Genomic DNA, 27803 nt, shown 5'->3' on the forward strand with positions numbered 1-27803 from the left:
TATATATATTTAATTTTATTTATATATATATGTGTGTGTTTTATTTTCTTCTTTTTTGCATTTATATTAATTCATGTGTCTATGTCTTTGTATTGTTATCACCATGACCAATATTATCATTATATTTATTATAATATTATTATTAATAACAAACTGTGCTCTGAATGGTTCTTTAAAGAACCTTTAAAATGGTTCTACAGTGAAAGTATAGAATCTGTTCTGAATGGAGTTTGGTTTCTACTGAGATGTGGGAGGAGGCGGGGTCAGGGAGTGGGGTGTTCTCAGCAGCCAATAGGAATATGCAGGGCGGGGCTTCTAACCACTACAGCCAATGAAGACATGCAGTTGGTCCTGATTCTTCATCCAGAGTACTGTGTCTGTCTGAGCAGAGTACTACTACAGGGTACTACTACAGGGTACTACTACAGAGTACTACTACAAGGTACTACTACAGGGTACTTCTACAGAGTACTACTACAGAGTACTACTACAAGGTACTACTACAGGGTACTTCTACAGAGTACTACTACAGAGTACTACTACAGGGTACTACTACAGGGTACTACTACAGAGTACTACTACAGAGTACTACTACAGGGTACTACTACAGAGTACTACTTGTACTGTGCGGAGAACTGCTCCCTCCTTCTTCCCCTCTGACATCAGATGGACTCAGTAGCGCCCCCTGGCCTCTCTTTGGTCTCTGTGTTGTCTCTGTTAGCATGCGGCATCCAGCTGTTAGCCGCCGTCCTGCTAACACACAGGTACGGTGGGCGGAGCTCTGCAGAAGACAGGTGGGTCCTGCTGTGGCTCTTCTATGATGTCATCGTCCATCTGACACTGGTACGACCAATCAGGACCAGTTTCCTGTTTTTCATTTATTTGTTGTTTTTTTAGCTCATTATCTGTTTCATTGTTGGTTATTTAGTAATTGTTGGTCCATTCGTCCACAGGAAGGTCCGTTTGTCTACATGTCTGTTGTCGGGACGGTGGAGACGTCTGAAGGTCCACTGGCTGAACTCTGTGAGTTTAACTTCATTTAATTTACTGTAATATGTCATGTGTTCATTCTGTACACATGACATCTATTGCATTCTGTCCATCCTGGGAGAAGGATCCCTCCTTTGTCACTCTCCCAGAGGTTTCTTCCTTTTTTCTCCCTGTTAAAGGGGTTTTTAGGGGAGTTTTTCCTGTGCCAATGAGAGGGTCTAAGGACAGAGGATGTGAGGGTTCCGGGACAGAGGATGTGAGGGTCTAAGGACAGAGGATGTGAGGGTCTAAGGACAAAGGATGTCTCATGTGTACAGATTGTAAAGCCCTGAGGCAAATTTGTAATTTTGGGCTAAACAAAATAAACTGAATTGAATAGTATTTACATTTCATACTTCTGCTGTACTACTACATTGCTACTTTAAAAAAGGAACTGTTCTGCACACAAAGTCACAAACTTAAACCCACAAGAAACATGTCTGTCTTTCCACCCGTCTCTCTCTCTACCCGTCTGTCTCTCTGTCTCTCTGTAGGGAAGGAGTACAGTAAAGCTGATAGCCGTTGGCTGATTTCCGATCCCACGATCGTCTCAATAGAAATTATAACCGTCGTCCTCGACTCTCTACTTGGTTTACTACTGATACACGCAGTACTGAAGGACAAATACTACAGGTAATACTACAACATGAACAGACTTCACTCTCAGCTCGCTGTATTCATCCATCCATCCATCTTCCGTAACCGCTTATCCAGTTAAGGGTCGCGGGGGTGCTGGAGCCGATCCCAGCTGTCAATGGGCGAAGGCAGGGTACACCCTGGACAGGTCGCCAGCCTATCACAGGGCAGACATATATAGACAGACAACCACTCACACTCACGGGCAATTTCAGAGTCATCAATTAACCTAACCTGCATGTCTTTGGGCTGTGGGAGGAAGCCGGAGAACCCACGCTGACACGGGGAGAACATGCAAACTCCACACAGAAGGTTGTCTGGCCTGGGAATTGAACCCGGGCCCCTCTTGCTGCACCACCGTGCAGCCCCAACAGTTCGCTGTATTCAATTCAATTTATTTTGTATTGCGCAAAATCGGAGCTTTACAAGCTGTACACATACGACATCCTGTCCTTAGACCCTCACGTCCTCAGACCCTGACATATGAGTTACAACACATTCGACATAAATTATTCATATACAGCGGGTAAAAGTATTGAACACATCACCATTTTTCTCAGTAAATATATTTCTAAAGGTGCTATTGACATGACATTTTCACTAGATGTCGGTAACAACCCAAGTAATCCATACATACAAAGAAAACCAAACAAAGAAGTCCAGAAATTAAGTTATGTGTAATAAAATGGAATGACAGGGAAAAAAGTATTGAACACGTGAAGAAAGGGAGGTGCAAAAAGGCATGGAAATCCAAGACACCAGCTGAAGCTCATTTAAAGTTTGCTGCACAACATTTAGACAAGCCTGTGAAATACTGGGAGAATATAGTCTGGTCAGATGAGACCAAAATTGAACTCTTTGGATGCCATAATACACACCATGTTTGGAGTTCAAATGGCACTGCACATCACCCCAAAAACACCATACCAACAGTGAAGTTTGGAGGTGGAACATCATGATGTGGGGCTGTTTTTCAGCATACGGCACTAGCAAACTTCATATAATTGAAGGAAGGATGAAAATGAAATGAGGGTGGACATTTCAGCAAGACAATGATCCCAAACACATAGCCAAGGAAACTCAATTGGTTTCAGAGAAAGCAAATATAAAGCCAATCACCTGACATGAATCCAAGAGAAAATCTATGGAAAGAACTAAAGATCAGTGTTCATAGAAGAGGCCCATGGAACCTTCAAGATTTGAAGACTGTGGAAGAATGGGCCAAAATCACACCTGAGCAATGCATGCGACTAGTTTCTCCATACAGGAGGCGTCTTGAAGCTGTCATTACAAACAAAGGCTTTTGTACGAAGTATTAAATAAATTTCAGTAAGCGTGTTCAATACTTTTTCCCTGCGTCATTCCATTTTATTACACATAACTTAGTTTCTGATCTTATTAGTTTGGTTTTCTTTGTATGTATGGATTACTTGGGTTGTTACTGACATCTGGTGAAAATTTCATGTCAATAGCACCTTTAGAAATATATTTACTGAGAGAAATGGTGACATGTTCAATATTTATTTTACCCACTGTATAAGAGAAGCAAGAAGAGTAACAAAGGAAAATATGACTACTAATAATGAATATAGTAGAATTATAATGAAGCAGTAATGGTAACAAAAGCGACACCTACTACTAAAAATAATAAAGGAGGCACAAACAGTCCAGATATAATAAAAATTATCTTTATTTATATATCACATTTCATACAGACCATGTAGCTCAAAGTGCTGTACATTTGAAAAGGGAAAAAATAGTAACAGAATAACTTTCTTGTACAGAGCATGCTTTTTGCACTTACATGTTTAGTTCAATCCAGAAAATGTCAGCACATGAAAACTGGAAACATACATTACATTTAAAATTGAGACGCTGGCTGCAGGAAGTCGTTGCGGGGGAAAGTCCTGCTCATCCAGGATGCTGTACCGGTTTGTGAGCTGAAATTCACATGGAGGAGAAATCCGTAGAGGAGACTCTTTCCTCTGCCATTTCTGCCCACTATGGCCAAGGCCACCTGACTAGGAGTGGAGACTAGTCAGTGTCTTTCGTTTAGCACCCTGCTGTAGCCAGAGGTCATCCAAATGTTTGTTGGCCGGAATAGTGGGGTGCAGCTCGGGTTCGGATGAAGCAGTAGCACGACTCTAACCAGGGAGTCAAGAAACCGTTCTTCCCTGATCTGGTACAGAGTAGAGATGCATCCTTCCAGCTTGGCGATGGTTTGGGACAGGTGATTGCAGCGGTCACACTCAGATGAAGTGGTGAGGGATGCCATATTACTCGTCCTGTGTATAACCACGATCCATGGAAACCTGCAAGGGGAGAAAGCAGAGAGACTTCTGGGAAGAAGCAAAGTCAGTAATGTGCATTACTGGGACATGAATACATAATGATAGAGGAGCTCAGTGTATCCGAGGTAGTCCCCTGGCAGTCTAGGCCTATAGCAGCAACCCTGAATCAGCCCTCACAGTCAACCCTGAATCAGCCCTCACAGTCAACCCTGAATCAGCCCTCACCGTCAACCCTGAATCAGCACTCACCATAACCTTGGATCAGCACTCACCATAACCTTGAATCAGCACTCACCATAACCTTGGATCAGCACTCACCATGAACCTGAGGGCTGACAGTGATAATCAGGGTAGCAGCAGTGGGTGTCAGCATGGCCACAGCAGGAGGCACGACCATGGTCAAGATATAACCAGGATCCATGGAAACCTGCGAGGCGAGAAAGCAGAAAGACTTCTGGGAAGAAGCAAAGTCAGTAATGTGCATTACCGGGACATGAATACATGATGATAGAGCTCATTGGATCCTAGGTAGTCCCCTGGCAGTCAAAACCTATAGCAGCATTTCTAGGGGCTGGACCACCGTCAACCCTGAATCAGCCCTCACCGTCAACCCTGAATCAGCCCTCACCGTCAACCCTGAATCAGCCCTCACCATAACCCTGAATCAGCCCTCACCATAACCTTGGATCAGCACTCACCATAACCTTGAATCAGCACTCACCATCACCCTGAGGGCTGGTACAGTGATAATCAGTGTAGCAGCAGTGGGTGTCAGCAGGGCCACAGCAGGAGGCACGACCATGGTCCAGATATAACCACGATCAATGGAAACTGAAAGGCGAGAAAGCAGAGAGACTTTTGGGAAGAATTAAAGTCAGTAATGTGCATTAATGGGACATGAATACATAATGATAGAGGAGCTCAGTGTAACCTAGGTAGTCCCCTGGCAATCTAGGCCTATATCAGCATATCTAGGGGCTGGACCACCGTCAACCCTGAATCAGCCCTCACCGTCAACCCTGAATCAGACCTCACCGTCAACCCTGAATCAGCCCTCACCGTCAACCCTGAATCAGCCCTCACCGTCAACCCTGAATCAGCCCTCACCATCAACCCTGAATAAGCCCTCACCGTCAACCCTGAATCAGCCCTCTTCATAACCCATAATCAGCACTCAATCAGCACTCACCATAACCTCGGATCAGCACTCACCATAACCTCGGATCAGCACTCACCATAACCTCGGATCAGCACTCACCATGAACCTGAGGGCTGGTACAGTGATAATCAGGGTAGCAGCAGGAGGCACGACCACGGTCCAGATATAACCACAATCAATGGAAACTGCAAGGCGAGAAAGCAGAAAGACTTCTGGGAAGAAGCAAAGTCAGTAATGTGCATTACCGGGACATGAATACATAAGGCTATAGCTCAGTGGATCCTAGGTAGTCCCCTGGCAGTCTAGCCCTATAGCAGCATATCTAGGGGCTGGACCACCGTCAACCCTGAATCAGCCCTCACAGTCAACCCTGAATCAGCCCTCACAGTCAACCCTGAATCAGCCCTTGTGTCAACCCTGAATCAGCCCTCACCGTCAACCCTGAATCAGCCCTCACCGTCAACCCTGAATCAGCCCTCACTGTCAACCCTGAATCAGCCCTCACCGTCAACCCTGAATCAGCACTCACCATAACCCTGAATCAGCACTCACCATAACCTTGGATCAGCACTCACCATGAACCTGAGGGCTGACAGTGATAATCAGGGTAGCAGCAGTGGGTGTCAGTATGGCCACAGCAGGAGGCACAACCATGGTCAGGATATAACCAGGATCCATGGAAACCTGCGAGGCGAGAAAGCAGAAAGACTTCTGGGAAGAAGCAAAGTCAGTAATGTGCATTACCAGGACATGGATACATAATGATAGAGCTCAGTGGATCCTAGGTAGTCCCCTGGCAGTCTAGGCCTTTAGCAGCATATCTAGGGGCTGGACCACCGTCAACCCTGAATCAGCCCTCACCGTCAACCCTGAATCAGCCCTCACCGTCAACCCTGAATCAGCCCTCACCGTCAACCCTGAATCAGCCCTCACTGTCAACCCTGAATCAGCCCTCACTGAATCAACCCTGAATCAGCACTCACCATAACCTTGGATCAGCACTCACCATGAACCTGAGGGCTGACAGTGATAATCAGGGTAGCAGCAGTGGGTGTCAGCATGGCCACAGCAGGAGGCACGACCATGGTCAAGATATAACCAGGATCCATGGAAACCTGCGAGGCGAGAAAGCAGAAAGACTTCTGGGAAGAAGCAAAGTCAGTAATGTGCATTACCGGGACATGAATACATGATGATAGAGCTCATTGGATCCTAGGTAGTCCCCTGGCAGTCAAAACCTATAGCAGCATATCTAGGGGCTGGACCACCGTCAACCCTGAATCAGCCCTCACCGTCAACCCTGAATCAGCCCTCACCGTCAACCCTGAATCAGCCCTCACCGTCAACCCTGAATCAGCCCTCACCAAACCCTGAATCAGCCCTCACCATAACCTTGAATCAGCACTCACCATCACCCTGAGGGCTGGTACAGTGATAATCAGTGTAGCAGCAGTGGGTGTCAGCAGGGCCACAGCAGGAGGCACGACCATGGTCCAGATATAACCACGATCAATGGAAACTGAAAGGCGAGAAAGCAGAGAGACTTTTGGGAAGAATTAAAGTCAGTAATGTGCATTAATGGGACATGAATACATAATGATAGAGGAGCTCAGTGTATCCTAGGTAGTCCCCTGGCAATCTAGGCCTATATCAGCATATCTAGGGGCTGGACCACCGTCAACCCTGAATCAGCCCTCACCGTCAACCCTGAATCAGACCTCACCGTCAACCCTGAATCAGCCCTCACCGTCAACCCTGAATCAGCCCTCACCGTCAACCCTGAATCAGCCCTCACCGTCAACCCTGAATCAGCCCTCACCGTCAACCCTGAATCAGCCCTCTTCATAACCCTCAATCAGCACTCACCATAACCTCGGATCAGCACTCACCATAACCTCGGATCAGCACTCACCATAACCCGGATCAGGATCAGCACTCACCATGAACCTGAGGGCTGGTACAGTGATAATCAGGGTAGCAGCAGGAGGCACGCCACAGCAGGAGACACGACCACGGTCCAGATATAACCACAATCAATGGAAACTGCAAGGCGAGAAAGCAGAAAGACTTCTGGGAAGAAGCAAAGTCAGTAATGTGCATTACCGGGACATGAATACATAAGGCTATAGCTCAGTGGATCCTAGGTAGTCCCCTGGCAGTCTAGCCCTATAGCAGCATATCTAGGGGCTGGACCACCGTCAACCCTGAATCAGCCCTCACAGTCAACCCTGAATCAGCCCACAGTCAACCCTGAATCAGCCCTTTGTGTCAACCCTGAATCAGCCCTCACCGTCAACCCTGAATCAGCCCTCACCGTCAACCCTGAATCAGCCCTCACCGTCAACCCTCAATCAGCCCTCACCATAACCCTGAATCAGCACTCACCATAACCTTGGATCAGCACTCACCATGAACCTGAGGGCTGACAGTGATAATCAGGGTAGCAGCAGTGGGTGTCAGTATGGCCACAGCAGGAGGCACAACCATGGTCAGGATATAACCAGGATCCATGGAAACCTGCGAGGCGAGAAAGCAGAAAGACTTCTGGGAAGAAGCAAAGTCAGTAATGTGCATTACCAGGACATGGATACATAATGATAGAGCTCAGTGGATCCTAGGTAGTCCCCTGGCAGTCTAGGCCTTTAGCAGCATATCTAGGGGCTGGACCACCGTCAACCCTGAATCAGCCCTCACCGTCAACCCTGAATCAGCCCTCACCGTCAACCCTGTATCAGCCCTCACAGTCAACCCTGAATCAGCCCTCACTGTCAACCCTGAATCAGCCCTCACTCAACCCTGAATCAGCACTCACCATAACCTTGGATCAGCACTCACCATGAACCTGAGGGCTGACAGTGATAATCAGGGTAGCAGCAGTGGGTGTCAGCATGGCCACAGCAGGAGGCACGACCATGGTCAAGATATAACCAGGATCCATGGAAACCTGCGAGGCGAGAAAGCAGAAAGACTTCTGGGAAGAAGCAAAGTCAGTAATGTGCATTACCGGGACATGAATACATGATGATAGAGCTCATTGGATCCTAGGTAGTCCCCTGGCAGTCAAAACCTATAGCAGCATATCTAGGGGCTGGACCACCGTCAACCCTGAATCAGCCCTCACCGTCAACCCTGAATCAGCCCTCACCGTCAACCCTGAATCAGCCCTCACCGTCAACCCTGAATCAGCCCTCACCATAACCCTGAATCAGCCCTCACCATAACCTTGAATCAGCACTCACCATCACCCTGAGGGCTGGTACAGTGATAATCAGTGTAGCAGCAGTGGGTGTCAGCAGGGCCACAGCAGGAGGCACGACCATGGTCCAGATATAACCACGATCAATGGAAACTGAAAGGCGAGAAAGCAGAGAGACTTTTGGGAAGAATTAAAGTCAGTAATGTGCATTAATGGGACATGAATACATAATGATAGAGGAGCTCAGTGTATCCTAGGTAGTCCCCTGGCAATCTAGGCCTATATCAGCATATCTAGGGGCTGGACCACCGTCAACCCTGAATCAGCCCTCACCGTCAACCCTGAATCAGACCTCACCATCAACCCTGAATCAGCCCTCACCTGAATCAACCCTGAATCAGCCCTCACTGTCAACCCTGAATCAGCCCTCACCGTCAACCCTGAATCAGCACTCACCATAACCTTGGATCAGCACTCACCATAACCTTGGATCAGCACTCACCATGAACCTGAGGGCTGGTACAGTGATAATCAGGGTAGCAGCAGTGGGTGTCAGCAGGGCCACAGCAGGAGACATGACCACGGTCCAGATACAACCACGATCAATGGAAACTGAAAGGCGAGAAAGCAGAGAGACTTCTGGGAAGAATTAAAGTCAGTAATGTGCATTACTGAGACATGAATACATAATGATAGAGGAGCTCAGTGTATGCTAGGTAGTCCCCTGGCAATCTAGGCCTATAACAGCATATCTAGGGGCTGGGCTGGACCACCGTCAACCCAGAATCAGCCCTCACCGTCAACCCTGAATCAGCCCTCACCGTCAACCCTGAATCAGCCCTCACCGTCAACCCTGAATCAGCCCTCACCGTCAACCCTGAATCAGCCCTCTTCATAACCCTCAATCAGCACTCACCATAACCTCGGATCAGCACTCACCATAACCTCGGATCAGCACTCACCATAACCTCGGATCAGCACCTAACCTTGAATCAGCACTCACCATGAACCTGAGGGCTGGTACAGTGATAATCAGGGTAGCAGCAGGAGGCACGACCACGGTCAGATATAACCACAATCAATGGAAACTGCAAGGCGAGAAAGCAGAAAGACTTCTGGGAAGAAGCAAAGTCAGTAATGTGCATTACCGGGACATGAATACATAAGGCTATAGCTCAGTGGATCCTAGGTAGTCCCCTGGCAGTCTAGCCCTATAGCAGCATATCTAGGGGCTGGACCACCGTCAACCATGAATCAGCCCTCACAGTCAACCCTGAATCAGCCCTCACAGTCAACCCTGAATCAGCCCTTTGTCAACCCTGAATCAGCCCTCACCGTCAACCCTGAATCAGCCCTCACCGTCAACCCTGAATCAGCCCTCACCGTCAACCCTGAATCAGCCCTCACCGTCAACCCTGAATCAGCCCTCACCGTCAACCCTGAATCAGCCCTCACCATAACCCTGAATCAGCACTCACCATAACCTTGAATCAGCACTCACCATAACCTTGGATCAGCACTCACCATGAACCTGAGGGCTGACAGTGATAATCAGGGTAGCAGCAGTGGGTGTCAGTATGGCCACCAGTGATAATCAGTGTAGCAGCAGTGGGTGTCCAGCAGCCAAGCAGGAGGCACAACCATGGTCAGGATATAACCAGGATCCATGGAAACCTGCGAGGCGAGAAAGCAGAAAGACTTCTGGGAAGAAGCAAAGTCAGTAATGTGCATTACCAGGACATGGATACATAATGATAGAGCTCAGTGGATCCTAGGTAGTCCCCTGGCAGTCTAGGCCTTTAGCAGCATATCTAGGGGCTGGACCACCGTCAACCCTGAATCAGCCCTCACCGTCACCCTGAATCACACCGTCAACCCTGAATCAGCCCTCACAGTCAACCCTGAATCAGCCCTCACAGTCAACCCTGAATCAGCACTCACCATAACCTTGGATCAGCACTCACCATGAACCTGAGGGCTGACAGTGATAATCAGGGTAGCAGCAGTGGGTGTCAGCATGGCCACAGCAGGAGGCACGACCATGGTCAAGATATAACCAGGATCCATGGAAACCTGCGAGGCGAGAAAGCAGAAAGACTTCTGGGAAGAAGCAAAGTCAGTAATGTGCATTACCGGGACATGAATACATGATGATAGAGCTCATTGGATCCTAGGTAGTCCCCTGGCAGTCAAAACCTATAGCAGCATATCTAGGGGCTGGACCACCGTCAACCCTGAATCCCGTCACCCTGAATCAGCCCTCACCGTCAACCCTGAATCAGCCCTCACCGTCAACCCTGAATCAGCCCTCACCGTCAACCCTGAATCAGCCCTCACCGTCAACCCTGAATCAGCCCTCACCATAACCTTGGATCAGCACTCACCATAACCTTGAATCAGCACTCACCATCACCCTGAGGGCTGGTACAGTGATAATCAGTGTAGCAGCAGTGGGTGTCAGCAGGGCCACAGCAGGAGGCACGACCATGGTCCAGATATAACCACGATCAATGGAAACTGAAAGGCGAGAAAGCAGAGAGACTTTTGGGAAGAATTAAAGTCAGTAATGTGCATTAATGGGACATGAATACATAATGATAGAGGAGCTCAGTGTAACCTAGGTAGTCCCCTGGCAATCTAGGCCTATATCAGCATATCTAGGGGCTGGACCACCGTCAACCCTGAATCAGCCCTCACCGTCAACCCTGAATCAGACCTCACCATCAACCCTGAATCAGCCCTCACCGTCAACCCTGAATCAGCCCTCACCGTCAACCCGAATCAACCCTGAATCAGCCCTCACCGTCAACCCTGAATCAGCCCTCACCGTCAACCCTGAATCAGCCTCTTCATAACAATCAGCACTCACCATAACCTCGGATCAGCACTCACCATAACCTCGGATCAGCACTCACCATAACCTCGGATCAGCACTCACCATAACCTCGGATCAGCACTCACCATGAACCTGAGATCAGCACTCACCATAACCTCGGATCAGCACTCACCATGAACCTGAGGGCTGGTACAGTGATAATCAGGGTAGCAGCAGGGCCACAGCAGGAGGCACGATCACAGTCCAGATATAACCATGATCAATGGAAACTGCAAGGCGAGAAAGCAGAAAGACTTCTGGGAAGAAGCAAAGTCAGTAATGTGCATTACCGGGACATGAATACAGCTCAGTGGATCCTAGGTAGTCCCGTGGCAGTCTAGCCCTATAGCAGCATATCTAGGGGCTGTCAACCCAGGCCCTCACCGTCCCCTGAATCAGCCCTCAAGTCAGAATCAGCCCTCACCGTCAACCCTGAATCAGCCCTCACCGTCAACCCTGAATCAGCCCCACCGTCAACCCTGAATCAGCCCTCACCGTCAACCCTGAATCAGTCAACCCTCACTCACCATCAACCCTGAATCAGCCCTCACCATCAACCCTGAATCAGCCCTCACCGTCAACCCTGAATCAGCCCTCACCGTCAACCCTGAATCAGCCCTCACCATAACCCTGAATCAGCACTCACCATAACCCTGAATCAGCACTCACCATAACCTTGGATCAGCACTCACCATCAACCTGAGGGCTGGTACAGTGATAATCAGTGTAGCAGCAGTGGGTGTCAGCAGGGCCACAGCAGGAGGCACAACCACGGTCCAGATATAACCATGATCAATGGAAACTGCAAGGCGAGAAAGCAGAGAGACTTCTGGGAAGAATTAAAGTCAGTAATGTGCATTACTGAGACATGAATACATAATGATAGAGGAGCTCAGTGTATGCTAGGTAGTCCCCTGGCAATCTAGGCCTATAACAGCATATCTAGGGGCTGGACCACCGTCAACCCAGAATCAGCCCTCACCGTCAACCCTGAATCAGCCCTCAACCCTGAATCAGCCCTCACCGTCAACCCTGAATCAGCCCTCACCGTCAACCCTGAATCAGTCCTCACCGTCAACCCTGAATCAGCCCTCTTCATAACCCTCAATCAGCACTCACCATAACCTCGGATCAGCACTCACCATAACCTTGGATCAGCACTCACCATAACCTGGAATCAGCACTCACCATGAACCTGAGGGCTGGTAACAGTGATAATCAGGGCCAGCAGCAGGAGGCACGACCACGGTCCAGATATAACCACAATCAATGGAAACTGCAAGGCGAGAAAGCAGAAGACTTCTGGGAAGAAGCAAAGTCAGTAATGTGCATTACCGGGACATGAATACATAAGGCTATAGCTCAGTGGATCCTAGGTAGTCCCCTGGCAGTCTAGCCCTATAGCAGCATATCTAGGGGCTGGACCACCGTCAACCCTGAATCAGCCCCAGTCAACCCTGAATCAGCCCTCAGTCAACCCTGAATCAACCCGTCAACCCTGAATCAGCCCTCACCGTCAACCCTGAATCAGCCCTCAGTCAACCCTGAATCAGCCCTCACCGTCAACCCTGAATCAGCCCTCACCGTCAACCCTGAATCAGCCCTCACAACCCATAACCCTGAATCAGCACTCACCATAACCTTGGATCAGCACTCACCATGAACCTGAGGGCTGACAGTGATAATCAGGGTAGCAGCAGTGGGTGTCAGCATGGCCACAGCAGGAGGCACAACCATGGTCAGATATAACCAGGATCCATGGAAACCTGCGAGGCGAGAAAGCAGAAAGCTTCTGGGAAGAAGCAAAGTCAGTAATGTGCATTACCAGGACATGGATACATAATGATAGAGCTCAGTGGATCCTAGGTAGTCCCCTGGCAGTCTAGGCCTTTAGCAGCATATCTAGGGGCTGGACCACCGTCAACCCTGAATCAGCCCTCACCGTCAACCCTGAATCAGCCCTCACCGTCAACCCTGAATCAGCCCTCACAGTCAACCCTGAATCAGCCCTCACCATAACCCTGAATCAGCACTCACCATAACCTTGGATCAGCACTCACCATGAACCTGAGGGCTGACAGTGATAATCAGGGTAGCAGCAGTGGGTGTCAGCATGGCCACAGCAGGAGGCACGACCATGGTCCAGATATAACCAGGATCCATGGAAACCTGAAAGGCGAGAAAGCAGAAAGACTTCTGGGAAGAAGCAAAGTCAGTAATGTGCATTACCTGGGACATGAATACATAATGATAGAGGAGCTCAGTGTATGCTAGGTAGTCCCCTGGCAATCTAGGCCTATAACAGCATATCTAGGGGCTGGACCACCGTCAACCCAGAATCAGCCCTCACCGTCAACCCTGAATCAGCCCTCACCGTCAACCCTGAATCAGCCCTCACCGTCAACCCTGAATCAGCCCTCACCGTCAACCCTGAATCAGCCCTCACCGTCAACCCTGAATCAGCCCTCTTCATAACCCTGAATCAGCACTCACCATAACCTCGGATCAGCACTCACCATAACCTTGGATCAGCACTCACCATAACCCTGAATCAGCCCTCACCATGAACCTGAGGGCTGGTACAGTGATAATCAGGGTAGCAGCAGGAGGCACGACCACGGTCCAGATATAACCACAATCAATGGAAACTGCAAGGCGAGAAAGCAGAAAGACTTCTGGGAAGAAGCAAAGTCAGTAATGTGCATTACCGGGACATGAATACATAAGGCTATAGCTCAGTGGATCCTAGGTAGTCCCCTGGCAGTCTAGCCCTATAGCAGCATATCTAGGGGCTGGACCACCGTCAACCCTGAATCAGCCCTCACAGTCAACCCTGAATCAGCCCTCACAGTCAACCCTGAATCAGCCCTTTGTCAACCCTGAATCAGCCCTCACCGTCAACCCTGAATCAGCCCTCACCGTCAACCCTGAATCAGCCCTCACCGTCAACCCTGAATCAGCCCTCACCGTCAACCCTGAATCAGCCCTCACCGTCAACCCTGTATCAGCCCTCACCATAACCCTGAATCAGCACTCACCATAACCATAACCTTGGATCAGCACTCACCATGAACCTGAGGGCTGACAGTGATAATCAGGGTAGCAGCAGTGGGTGTCAGCATGGCCACAGCAGGAGGCACGACCATGGTCAAGATATAACCAGGATCCATGGAAACCTGCGAGGCGAGAAAGCAGAAAGACTTCTGGGAAGAAGCAAAGTCAGTAATGTGCATTACTGGGACATGAATACATAATGATAGAGCTCAGTGGATCCTAGGTAGTCCCCTGGCAGTCTAGGCCTTTAGCAGCATATCTAGGGCTGGACCACCGTCAACCCTGAATCAGCCCTCACCGTCAACCCTGAATCAGCCCTCACAGTCAACCCTGAATCAGCCCTCACAGTCAACCCTGAATCAGCACTCACCATAACCTTGGATCAGCACTCACCATGAACCTGAGGGCTGACAGTGATAATCAGGGTAGCAGCAGTGGGTGTCAGCATGGCCACAGCAGGAGGCACGACCATGGTCAAGATATAACCAGGATCCATGGAAACCTGCGAGGCGAGAAAGCAGAAAGACTTCTGGGAAGAAGCAAAGTCAGTAATGTGCATTACCGGGACATGAATACATGATGATAGAGCTCATTGGATCCTAGGTAGTCCCCTGGCAGTCAAAACCTATAGCAGCATATCTAGGGGCTGGACCTCAACCCTGAATCAGCCCTCACCGTCAACCCTGAATCAGCCCTCACCGTCAACCCTGAATCAGCCCTCACCGTCAACCCTGAATCAGCCCTCACCGTCAACCCTGATCACCAAAACCTGAATCAGCCCTCACCATAACCTTGGATCAGCACTCACCATAACCTTGAATCAGCACTCACCATCACCCTGAGGGCTGGTACAGTGATAATCAGTGTAGCAGCAGTGGGTGTCAGCAGGGCCACAGCAGGAGGCACGACCATGGTCCAGATATAACCACGATCAATGGAAACTGAAAGGCGAGAAAGCAGAGAGACTTTTGGGAAGAATTAAAGTCAGTAATGTGCATTAATGGGACATGAATACATAATGATAGAGGAGCTCAGTGTAACCTAGGTAGTCCCCTGGCAATCTAGGCCTATATCAGCATATCTAGGGGCTGGACCACCGTCAACCCTGAATCAGCCCTCACCGTCAACCCTGAATCAGCCCTCACCGTCAACCCTGAATCAGACCTCACCATCAACCCTGAATCAGCCCTCACCGTCAACCCTGAATCAGCCCTCACCGTCAACCCTGAATCAGCCCTCACCGTCAACCCTGAATCAGCCCTCACCGTCAACCCTGAATCAGCCCTCTTCATAACCCTCAATCAGCACTCACCATAACCTCGGATCAGCACTCACCATAACCTCGGATCAGCACTCACCATAACCTCGGATCAGCACTCACCATAACCTCGGATCAGCACTCACCATAACCTCGGATCAGCACTCACCATAACCTCGGATCAGCACTCACCATGAACCTGAGGGCTGGTACAGTGATAATCAGGGTAGCAGCAGGGCCACAGCAGGAGGCACGATCACAGTCCAGATATAACCATGATCAATGGAAACTGCAAGGCGAGAAAGCAGAAAGACTTCTGGGAAGAAGCAAAGTCAGTAATGTGCATTACCGGGACATGAATACAGCTCAGTGGATCCTAGGTAGTCCCCTGGCAGTCTAGCCCTATAGCAGCATATCTAGGGGCTGGACCACCGTCAACCCAGAATCAGCCCTCACCGTCAACCCAGAATCAGCCCTCACCGTCAACCCTGAATCAGCCCTCACCGTCAACCCTGAATCAGCCCTCACCGTCAACCCTGAATCAGCCCTCACCGTCAACCCTGAATCAGTCCTCACCATCAACCCTGAATCAGCCCTCACCATCAACCCTGAATAAGCCCTCACCGTCAACCCTGAATCAGCCCTCACCGTCAGCCCTGAATCAGCCCTCACCATAACCCTGAATCAGCACTCACCATAACCTTGGATCAGCACTCACCATAACCTTGAATCAGCACTCACCATCAACCTGAGGGCTGGTACAGTGATAATCAGTGTAGCAGCAGTGGGTGTCAGCAGGGCCACAGCAGGAGGCACAACCACGGTCCAGATATAACCATGATCAATGGAAACTGCAAGGAGAGAAAGCAGAGAGACTTCTGGGAAGAATTAAAGTCAGTAATGTGCATTACTGAGACATGAATACATAATGATAGAGGAGCTCAGTGTATGCTAGGTAGTCCCCTGGCAATCTAGGCCTATAACAGCATATCTGGGCTGGACCAGTTAACCCTGAAGGGGCTGGACCACCGTCAACCCAGAATCAGCCCTCACCGTTAACCCTGAATCAGCCCTCACCGTCAACCCTGAATCAGCCCTCACCGTCAACCCTGAATCAGCCCTCACCGTCAACCCTGAATCAGCCCTCACCATCAACCCTGAATCAGCCCTCTTCATAACCCTCAATCAGCACTCACCATAACCTCGGATCAGCACTCACCATAACCTCGGATCAGCACTCACCCTAACCTTGAATCAGCACTCACCATGAACCTGAGGGCTGGTACAGTGATAATCAGGGTAGCAGCAGGAGGCACGACCACGGTCCAGATATAACCACAATCAATGGAAACTGCAAGGCGAGAAAGCAGAAAGACTTCTGGGAAGAAGCAAAGTCAGTAATGTGCATTACCGGGACATGAATACATAAGGCTATAGCTCAGTGGATCCTAGGTAGTCCCCTGGCAGTCTAGCCCTATAGCAGCATATCTAGGGGCTGGACCACCGTCAACCATGAATCAGCCCTCACAGTCAACCCTGAATCAGCCCTCACAGTCAACCCTGAATCAGCCCTTTGTGTCAACCCTGAATCAGCCCTCACCGTCAACCCTGAATCAGCCCTCACCGTCAACCCTGAATCAGCCCTCACCGTCAACCCTGTATCAGCCCTCACAGTCAACCCTGAATCAGCCCTCAGTCAACCCTGAATCAGCCCTCACTGTCAACCCTGAATCAGCCCTCACAGTCAACCTTGGATCAGCACTCACCATGAACCTGAGGGCTGACAGTGATAATCAGGGTAGCAGCAGTGGGTGTCAGCATGGCCACAGCAGGAGGCACGACCATGGTCAAGATATAACCAGGATCCATGGAAACCTGCGAGGCGAGAAAGCAGAAAGACTTCTGGGAAGAAGCAAAGTCAGTAATGTGCATTACCGGGACATGAATACATGATGATAGAGCTCATTGGATCCTAGGTAGTCCCCTGGCAGTCAAAACCTATAGCAGCATATCTAGGGGCTGGACCACCGTCAACCCTGAATCAGCCCTCACCGTCAACCCTGAATCAGCCCTCACCGTCAACCCTGAATCAGCCCTCACCATAACCCTGAATCAGCCCTCACCATAACCTTGGATCAGCACTCACCATAACCTTGAATCAGCACTCACCATCACCCTGAGGGCTGGTACAGTGATAATCAGTGTAGCAGCAGTGGGTGTCAGCAGGGCCACAGCAGGAGGCACGACCATGGTCCAGATATAACCACGATCAATGGAAACTGAAAGGCGAGAAAGCAGAGAGACTTTTGGGAAGAATTAAAGTCAGTAATGTGCATTAATGGGACATGAATACATAATGATAGAGGAGCTCAGTGTATCCTAGGTAGTCCCCTGGCAATCTAGGCCTATATCAGCATATCTAGGGGCTGGACCACCGTCAACCCTGAATCAGCCCTCACCGTCAACCCTGAATCAGACCTCACCGTCAACCCTGAATCAGCCCTCACCGTCAACCCTGAATCAGCCCTCCTCACCGTCAACCCTGAATCAGCCCTCACCGTCAACCCTGAATCAGCCCTCACCGTCAACCCTGAATAAGCCCTCACCGTCAACCCTGAATCAGCCCTCTTCATAACCCTCAATCAGCACTCACCATAACCTCGGATCAGCACTCACCATAACCTCGGATCAGCACTCACCATAACCTCGGATCAGCACTCACCATAACCTCGGATCAGCACTCACCATAACCTCGGATCAGCACTCACCATAACCTCGGATCAGCACTCACCATGAACCTGAGGGCTGGTACAGTGATAATCAGGGTAGCAGCAGGAGGCACGACCACGGTCCAGATATAACCACAATCAATGGAAACTGCAAGGCGAGAAAGCAGAAAGACTTCTGGGAAGAAGCAAAGTCAGTAATGTGCATTACCGGGACATGAATACATAAGGCTATAGCTCAGTGGATCCTAGGTAGTCCCCTGGCAGTCTAGCCCTATAGCAGCATATCTAGGGGCTGGACCACCGTCAACCCTGAATCAGCCCTCACAGTCAACCCTGAATCAGCCCTCACAGTCAACCCTGAATCAGCCCTTTGTGTCAACCCTGAATCAGCCCTCACCGTCAACCCTGAATCAGCCCTCACCGTCAACCCTGAATCAGCCCTCACCATCAACCCTGAATCAGCCCTCACCATAACCCTGAATCAGCACTCACCATAACCTTGGATCAGCACTCACCATGAACCTGAGGGCTGACAGTGATAATCAGGGTAGCAGCAGTGGGTGTCAGTATGGCCACAGCAGGAGGCACAACCATGGTCAGGATATAACCAGGATCCATGGAAACCTGCGAGGCGAGAAAGCAGAAAGACTTCTGGGAAGAAGCAAAGTCAGTAATGTGCATTACCAGGACATGGATACATAATGATAGAGCTCAGTGGATCCTAGGTAGTCCCCTGGCAGTCTAGGCCTTTAGCAGCATATCTAGGGGCTGGACCACCATCAACCCTGAATCAGCCCTCACCGTCAACCCTGAATCAGCCCTCACCGTCAACCCTGAATCAGCCCTCACTGTCAACCCTGAATCAGCCCTCACAGTCAACCCTGAATCAGCACTCACCATAACCTTGGATCAGCACTCACCATGAACCTGAGGGCTGACAGTGATAATCAGGGTAGCAGCAGTGGGTGTCAGCATGGCCACAGCAGGAGGCACGACCATGGTCAAGATATAACCAGGATCCATGGAAACCTGCGAGGCGAGAAAGCAGAAAGACTTCTGGGAAGAAGCAAAGTCAGTAATGTGCATTACCGGGACATGAATACATGATGATAGAGCTCATTGGATCCTAGGTAGTCCCCTGGCAGTCAAAACCTATAGCAGCATATCTAGGGGCTGGACCACCGTCAACCCTGAATCAGCCCTCACCGTCAACCCTGAATCAGCCCTCACCGTCAACCCTGAATCAGCCCTCACCGTCAACCCTGAATCAGCCCTCACCATAACCCTGAATCAGCCCTCACCATAACCTTGGATCAGCACTCACCATAACCTTGAATCAGCACTCACCATCACCCTGAGGGCTGGTACAGTGATAATCAGGGTAGCAGCAGTGGGTGTCAGCAGGGCCACAGCAGGAGACATGACCATGGTCCAGATACAACCACGATCAATGGAAACTGAAAGGCGAGAAAGCAGAGAGACTTTTGGGAAGAATTAAAGTCAGTAATGTGCATTAATGGGACATGAATACATAATGATAGAGGAGCTCAGTGTATCCTAGGTAGTCCCCTGGCAATCTAGGCCTATATCAGCATATCTAGGGGCTGGACCACCGTCAACCCTGAATCAGCCCTCACCGTCAACCCTGAATCAGACCTCACCATCAACCCTGAATCAGCCGTCACCGTCAACCCTGAATCAGCCCTCACTGTCAACCCTGAATCAGCCCTCACCGTCAACCCTGAATCAGCCCTCTTCATAAGCCTGAATCAGCCCTCACCATAACCTTGGAACAGCACTCACCATAACCTTGAATCAGCACTCACCATGAACCTGAGGGCTGACAGTGATAATCAGGGTAGCAGCAGTGGGTGTCAGCATGGCCACAGCAGGAGGCACGACCATGGTCAAGATATAACCAGGATCCATGGAAACCTGCGAGGCGAGAAAGCAGAAAGACTTCTGGGAAGAAGCAAAGTCAGTAATGTGCATTACCGGGACATGAATACATAATGATAGAGGAGCTCAGTGTATCCTAGGTAGTCCCCTGGCAATCTAAGCCTATAGCAGCATATCTAGGGGCTGGACCGCCATCAATCCTGAATCACCCCTCACCGTCAACCCTGAATCGGCACTCACCGTCAACCCTGAATCGGCACTCACCGTCAACCCTGAATCGGCACTCACCGTCAACCCTGAATCAGCCCTCACCGTCAACCCTAAATCAGCCACTGATCCAGCGCTCGGTTTACTGGTGATACACACAGTGTCAACAAATACTAGAGGTAATACTACATCATGTACTCAAGGAGCCGGAGGATAATAAACAGTGAATTTATAAAGCAATGTCAAAACTTACCTGCCAGGTGAGGACAAAAGAAGTAACTGAAAATCCAGGGATTAAATACTGTGGGCAGGTGGAGGTGATTACACACAGGTGGATTCAATCAGGGGCGGGGCTTACAATTACAGTGGCGGGAAAACACGCAAAAACAGGAAATGAAGTGATCTGAATTTAGAAGAGAGGCTAGTAACAAAATAAAACAGGAAGTACTGAAATTACACAAATAAAGAAGCTTTACTAGGGACCAGGAAGTGAAACAAAAAAACAAAAACAAAGATCATGACAGCTCCACAGCTAGTACATGCAGTACTGAAGGACAAATACTACAGGTACTAGTACAACCTGTACTACTGACTGGACTCTCTACTCACTGTACTACCTATAAACGCAGTACTGAAGGATAAGTACTACAGGTACTACTACGACATGTACTACAGACTGGACTCTCTGCTCACTGTACTACCTATAAACGCAGTACTGAAGGACAAATACTACAGGTACTACTACGACATGTACTACAGACTGGACTCTCTGCTCACTGTACTACCTATAAACGCAGTACTGAAGGACAAATACTACAGGTACTACTACGACATGTACTACAGACTGGACTCTCTACTCACTGTACTACCTATAAACGAAGTACTGAAGGACAAGTACTACAGGTACTACTACAACATGTATTACAGACTGGACTCTCTACTCACTGTATTACCTATAAACACAGTACTGAAGGATAAGTACTACAAGGTACTACTACAACTTGTGTGTTCTCAGACACTTGCTGCAGGTCTCTCTGAGCGTGTGCGAGCTGTATGGAGGCTGGATGACGTTCTGTCCTGATTGGCTGACGGGTTCTCCTCACCTGGACACGTCTAACTGGATCCACCTGTGGGTCTACCTGGTGTTCTTTAACGGGGTCTGGGTCCTGGTCCCGGTTCTGCTGCTGGTCCAGTCCTGGTTCTCTCTGAAGAGACTCCATGAACTCAGATGGGACGATGACATAAACAAGAAGAAGTAGAGACGAGGAATCGTTCAGTGTGAACTGATCACCGATCAATAAAGTTATTGATATCTGATTAAAGGAGCCTTTGGCCGTTTCTCAATATGTGAACTTCTCTGTACTTGTGTCCTCGTGAACTTGTGAAACGTCATCAAGCGCGGCCCAAGTACTGTTCCAATACACAAGTTCGCATCAAGCCAAGTACGGTCCAGATACCCGGAAGTGTCCTCGCTCCGCCCATTATACCGAGGATGCATCGGAGTAGACTTGTGTGGACTTTGGACAGCCAAGTATCCCAGAATGCATTTCACCAGCAAACAAGAGCCGACAGTGGCGGAGACGGCTCACAACTGTCAGTTATAACTGTCTAAATACTGCTGTTGTTGTGTAACGGAATTTAGTTTTAACATTTTTTTAAGCGAGAATGTAGTTGTTAAGACTTAAAATATGCGGTCAATTTATCAAGATAGAGCCTGTTTGAAAAAGCGCCGACGTTTGTCGGAGATGAGATATGAGAGGACCAGAGAGGAGACCGGGCGGTGGTGCTCATGCAGCCCGCTGACAGCAGCCTGATCTCGGCTAGGCTCCTCCAGATGTGCCGCTGGCTCCGGTGTCTCTGTGGTTGTGGTTGCAGATGTAACACAAAACATATACATATATATACATATACATATATATATATATATATACATATACATATTAATATTTTCTAAATGAAAACGAAAAAAGGCAGGGTTGTGTTTTATATCATATTTCGTTTTATTGTCAATATATTTATTTGTATTCTTATTTTTTATTTTATTCTATTTTTATTTTATTGTATAATATGTGTATTTATTATCTGTTTCTGTGTAGTTGAGCTGCTGCAACACCCGAATTTCCCCCATGGGGATCAATAAAGGAATATAATAATAATAATAATAATATATATGACTGAAGATAACCGGAGTAGCGGGACCGACGAGCTGAGTTGGTGACGTCGTGACGTTGGTGACGTCATCAAGTTCGCTGCTGTTCCAATTGCAAAATGACCGTACTGCGTCCTCCCGTCCCCGGAGTTTGTACTCCCGAGTCGAACTATCCAAGTATGAACTTGCAAGTTTGCAAGTCCATACTTGACCGTACTTGGTATTGAGAAACGGCCTTTGTCTTTCATTCATTGATTACTACTCTCTGTCGCCTGGAAACACATTAATCAATACCTGACATTGATTGATTCAAATAGTTATTGATCCTTTAATCATCAATCAAACACAAAATCAATCATCTTTATTTATTGATCATCACTTCTTTACACACAAAACACTTTTAATTACATTTAAATAATAAATAGTTTGAATTTTAGTTTTAATAGTTTTCATTTCCTCCTCCTCTTTCTCCCCCACCCCCTCTTCCTCCTCTTCATCCTTCTCCTCTCTCCCCTCTTCCTTCTCTTCATCCTTCTCCTCTCTCCCCTCTTCCTTCTCTTCATCCTTCTCCGCTCTCCCCCCCTCCTCCTCTCCCTCCTCGTCTTTCTCCCCCTCTTCCTTCTCTTCATCCTTCTCCTCTCCCCCCCCCTCCTCCTCTCCCTCCTCGTCTTTCTCCCCCACCTCCTCCTCCCCCTCTTCCTCCTCTTCATCCTTCTCCTCTCCCTTCTCTTCATCCTTCTCCTCCTCTCCCTCCTCGTCTTTCTCCCCCACCTCCTCCTCCCCCTCTTCCTTCTCTTCATCCTTCTCCTCTCTCCTCTCTTCCTCCTCTTCATCCTTCTCCTCTCTCCCTCCCCTCCCCCTCCTCCTCCTCCTCCTCTCATGTCTTCTTGATGAGTTTGCTGATGGAGGTGAAGGCCTGCAGGAGGCCGAGTCCCTTCAGAGCGCTGCAGGCCTGAATCTCCCACAAACGCTCATCATGACTGGGGAGGTCCAGCTGATTGGAGATCTGAGGAGGAGGGGGAGGGGGAGGAGAATGAGGAAGAGGAAGAAGAGGGGGGGAGAAGAGGAAGAGGAGAAAGAGGGGGAGGAGGAGGGGAAGACGAGAAGGAAGAGGAGGCGGAGGAGGAGGAAGAGGAGAGGGGGGAGGAAGAGAAGGGGGAAGAAGAGGGGGATGATGAGAATGAGGAGGAAGAGGGGGAGGAGGAGAATGAGGGAGGAGGAAGAAGAGAAAGAAGAGGGGGAGGAGGAAGAGGAGGAGGAAGAAGAGGAGGGAGAGGTGGAAGAGGGGGAGGAGGAAGATGAGGAAGAGGAGAAGGAGGAAGAGGAGGAGAAGAAGAAGAAGAAAAAGATGAAGAAGAAACGTTGGGTTGAGGAGGAAGAGGAAGAAGAGGGGGATGAGGAGGAGGAAGAGGAGGAGGAGGAGGTTGATAAGCAGAGAGATGGATACAGAAGTTAATGAGAAGAACAGGGGGAAATAGTTCCATTTAGTTTCCTCTGTCCTTGTTCCCTTACTGTGAAGCTATCTCTGTCCTTGTTCCCTTACTGTGAAACTTCCTCTGTCCTTGTTCCCTTACTGTGAAACTTCATCTGTCCTTGTTCCCTTACTGTGAAACTTCATCTGTCCTTGTTCCCTTACTGTGAAACTTCCTCTGTCCTTGTTCCCTTACTGTGAAGCTAGCTCTGTCCTTGTTCCCTTACTGTCCTCTGTCCTTGTTCCCTTACTGTGAAGCTTCTCTGTCCTTGTTCCCTTACTGTTCTGTCCTTACTGTGAAACTTCCTCTGTCCTTGTTCCCTTACTGTGAAGCTAGCTCTGTCCTTGTTCCCTTACTGTGAAACTAGCTCTGTCCTTGTTCCCTTACTGTGAAACTTCCTCTGTCCTTGTTCCCTTACTGTGAAACTTCCTCTATCCTTGTTCCCTTACTGTGAAGCTAGCTCTGTCCTTGTTCCCTTACTGTGAAACTTCCTCTGTCCTTGTTCCCTTACTGTGAAACTTCCTCTGTCCTTGTTCCCTTACTGTGAAGCTAGCTCTGTCCTTGTTCCCTTACTGTGAAGCTAGCTCTGTCCTTGTTCCCTTACTGTGAAACTTCATCTGTCCTTGTTCCCTTACTGTGAAACTTCCTCTGTCCTTGTTCCCTTACTGTGAAACTTCCTCTGTCCTTGTTCCCTTACTGTGAAGCTAGCTCTGTCCTTGTTCCCTTACTGTGAAGCTAGCTCTGTCCTTGTTCCCTTACTGTGAAACTTCATCTGTCCTTGTTCCCTTACTGTGAAGCTTCCTCTGTCCTTGTTCCCTTACTGTGAAACTTCCTCTCTCCTTGTTCCCTTACTGTGAAGCTTCCTCTGTCCTTGTTCCCTAACTTCTAGATTCCTCCTTCCTTGCTCTTTAATAAGGAGACTTTAACCCTACCTCTCGGATGGTCATGGAGTTGGGCAGGTCCTTCTTGTTGGCCAGAACCATCAGAGGAACTCCTCGTAGCTTCTCCTCATTCAGGACCTTCTTCAGGACCTTCTGGGCCTCCGGCAGTCGGGCCGGATCGCTGCTGTCCACCACGAACACCAGAGCCTTACAGTCGTCCAGGTGGTACCTGAAGACAAAGGGGCGGAGTCTGTTTCTTTGTTTTCTTTGTGTTTGTTTGTTTGTTTGTTGTTTGTATTTACCTCCAGTTGGCTCTCATGCTCTTCTGTCCTCCGACGTCCCAAACCGTCAGAGACGTCTTCTTGTCCAGATCCAGAGTTCCCACGTTGAATCCCACCGTAGGAGACGTTTCCATCACCTGGAAGTCAACAGTGTGAAACGTCATGTTTCACACCTGGACACTCTGATACTCACACCTGGACACTCTGATACTCACACCTGGACACTCTGATACTCACACCTGGACACTCTGATACTCACACCTGATACTCACACCTGGACACTCTGATACTCACACCTGGACACTCTGATACTCACACCTGGACACTCTGATACTCACACCTGGACACTCTGATACTCACACCTGATACTCACACCTGATACTCACACCTGGACACTCTGATACTCACACCTGGACACTCTGATACTCACACCTGGACACTCTGATACTCACACCTGGACATTCACAGCTGTATTTAACAATATTTACACCTGATCACACTGATATTCACATGTTGATATATACACAAGTTAGACAAACTGGGATTCACACCTGTCCAACATGAAGAATCTACCTGTTGAGACTCACCTGTCCTGTCAGCAGTCTGGCCAATAGAGTCGACTTTCCCGCCGAGTCCAACCCCATCAAGACCACCTGAACACACAAACACACCTGTTAGAGTTCTGGTTCACATCCCTGATCAGCATTTTAGCTTTACTTCCACCCTGAAGCCCTTTTGCTTTCTCGTTCTGCAGGTTTCCATGAATCGTTGTGGTACCTGGACCGTAGTCGTGCCTCCTGCTGTGAGCCGACTGACACCCACTGCTACTTCAATTATTATTATTAGTCACATTACTATCCCTATTTTCATGGCTATAATTCTACTGTAATAATTGCTGCTGTTATTATAAGTAGTCTTATTGTATGAATCATTTATGTCATATACATTGAATGTGTTGTATCTCTGTTATGCTGCTCATTCTGTACACATGACATCTATTGCATTCTGTCCATCCTGGAGAAGGATCCCTCCTCTGTCGTTCTCCCAGAGGTTTCTTCCTTTTTTCTCCCTGTTAAAGGGGTTTTTTAGGGGAGTTTTTCCTGTGCCGATGTGAGGGAAGGACAGAGGATGTCTCATGTGCACAGATTGTAAAGCCCTCTGAGGCAAATTTGTAATTTGTGATTCTGGGCTATACAAAATAAACTGAATTGAATTGAATTGAATTGATCAGAGACAGGTGTCAGGTCAGTCAGGTGAGTTCAAAGTGTGGTTTACCTGAGGGGAGGTGGAGCTGTGAGACTGACCCATCACTCTTCTTTCTTCTTCTGCAGTTGTAATAAAATCAGAGTAATGTCGACCTTCAGACTCACTGCTCTGAGTCTGACTGAAACTCACCTGTTAACATCTCTCAGGTGTGTTTAGGTTCAGTAAAGCCGGCGGCCAAAAGGAGAGCAGGTCATGTGACAGTGTGACAGGTCTGACTGCATTTTTGTATCAGAGGCGGGTCGAACACTTTTAACCCCAAACTGACATTTAAAGAAGAATTCCTTTAAACAAACAGACAGATGTTTGAGTTCTGAGATCATTTACATTTACAGCCTCTACTGCAGGGTCAGGGTTCAGACACAGACTCTATTCTACTCTATTCTACTCTATTCTATCCAAACAGAGTCTACTCTACTCTACTCTATTCTATCCAAACAGTCTGCTCTACTCTATTATATTTAAACAGAGTCTACTCTATTCTACTCTACTCTACTCTAATCTATTCTATCCAAACAGAGTCTACTCTATTCTACTCTACTCTATCCAAACAGAGTCTACTCTACTCTACTCTATTCTATTCTATCCAAACAGAGTCTACTCTACTCTATTATATTTAAACAGACTCTACTCTATTCTATTCTATTCTACTCTATTCTATCCAAACAGAGTCTACTCTACTCTACTCTATTCTATTCTACTCTATTCTATCCAAACAGAGTCTACTCTACTCTCTATTCTACTCTATTCTATCCAAACAGAGTCTACTCTACTCTACTCTACTCTATTCTACTCTATTCTATCCAAACAGAGTCTACTCTACTCTACTCTATTCTATTCTATTCTACTCTATTCTATCCAAACAGAGTCTGCTCTACTCTATTATATTTAAACAGAGTCTGCTCTACTCTATTATATTTAAAGAGACTCTACTCTATTCTATTCTACTCTATTCTATCCAAACAGAGTCTACTCTACTCTACTCTACTCTATTCTATTCTATTCTACTCTATTCTATCCAAACAGAGTCTGCTCTACTCTATTATATTTAAACAGAGTCTGCTCTACTCTATTATATTTAAAGAGACTCTACTCTACTCTATTCTATTCTATTCTACTCTATTCTATCCAAACAGAGTCTACTCTACTCTATTATATTTAAACAGACTCTACTCTATTCTACTCTATTATATTTAAACAGACTCTACTCTATTCTATTCTATTTAAACAGACTCTACTCTATTCTATTTAAACTACTCTACTCTATTATATTTAAACAGACTCTACTCTATTCTACTCTATTATATTTAAACAGACTCTACTCTATTCTATTCTATTTAAACAGACTCTACTCTATTCTATTTAAACAGACTCTACTCTATTCTATTTAAACAGACTCTACTCTATTATATTTAAACAGACTC

General features: G+C 48.2%; 2 protein-coding genes across 2 annotated transcripts; one reads left to right on the forward strand and one right to left on the reverse strand.

The window, feature by feature from the left end:
• Positions 1-358: 358 nt before the first annotated feature.
• On the forward strand, positions 359-21891 carry ebpl (EBP like). The gene is made up of 4 exons (XM_054623528.1): positions 359-843; positions 954-1023; positions 1524-1662; positions 21349-21891. Exons 1-4 carry the CDS (start codon positions 667-669, stop codon positions 21590-21592), a joined length of 630 nt encoding a protein of 209 aa, XP_054479503.1. The 5' UTR covers positions 359-666; the 3' UTR covers positions 21593-21891.
• A 1468-nt stretch (positions 21892-23359) lies between these two features.
• Positions 23360-27044, reverse strand: arl11 (ADP-ribosylation factor-like 11). The gene is made up of 5 exons (XM_054623529.1): positions 26392-27044; positions 25704-25769; positions 25138-25253; positions 24887-25064; positions 23360-23488 (listed from the first exon to the last, which is right to left on the reverse strand). Exons 1-5 carry the CDS (start codon positions 26422-26424, stop codon positions 23360-23362), a joined length of 522 nt encoding a protein of 173 aa, XP_054479504.1. The 5' UTR covers positions 26425-27044.
• Between the last annotated feature and the right edge of the window lie 759 nt (positions 27045-27803).

This window comes from Anoplopoma fimbria, chromosome 22 (assembly GCF_027596085.1).
Source record: "Anoplopoma fimbria isolate UVic2021 breed Golden Eagle Sablefish chromosome 22, Afim_UVic_2022, whole genome shotgun sequence".
In the NCBI taxonomy this organism is placed as follows: domain Eukaryota; kingdom Metazoa; phylum Chordata; class Actinopteri; order Perciformes; family Anoplopomatidae; genus Anoplopoma; species Anoplopoma fimbria.

What these genes read in the sequence shown, in the direction of transcription:
- arl11 (XM_054623529.1), bottom strand. Translation starts at nt 26,424, where the DNA reads ATGGGTCAGTCTCACAGCTCCACCTCCCCTCAG. An exon ending in CCAGACTGCTGACAGGACAG is followed by an intron (nt 25,254 to 25,703) that starts GTGAGTCTCAAC and finishes GTTGACTTCCAG; the next exon opens with GTGATGGAAACGTCTCCTAC. An exon ending in AGCATGAGAGCCAACTGGAG is followed by an intron (nt 25,065 to 25,137) that starts GTAAATACAAAC and finishes CTTTGTCTTCAG; the next exon opens with GTACCACCTGGACGACTGTA.
- ebpl (XM_054623528.1), top strand. Translation starts at nt 667, where the DNA reads ATGGACTCAGTAGCGCCCCCTGGCCTCTCTTTGGTCTCTGTGTTGTCT. An exon ending in AGGTCCACTGGCTGAACTCT is followed by an intron (nt 1,024 to 1,523) that starts GTGAGTTTAACT and finishes GTCTCTCTGTAG; the next exon opens with GGAAGGAGTACAGTAAAGCT. An exon ending in CTGAAGGACAAATACTACAG is followed by an intron (nt 1,663 to 21,348) that starts GTAATACTACAA and finishes GTGTGTTCTCAG; the next exon opens with ACACTTGCTGCAGGTCTCTC.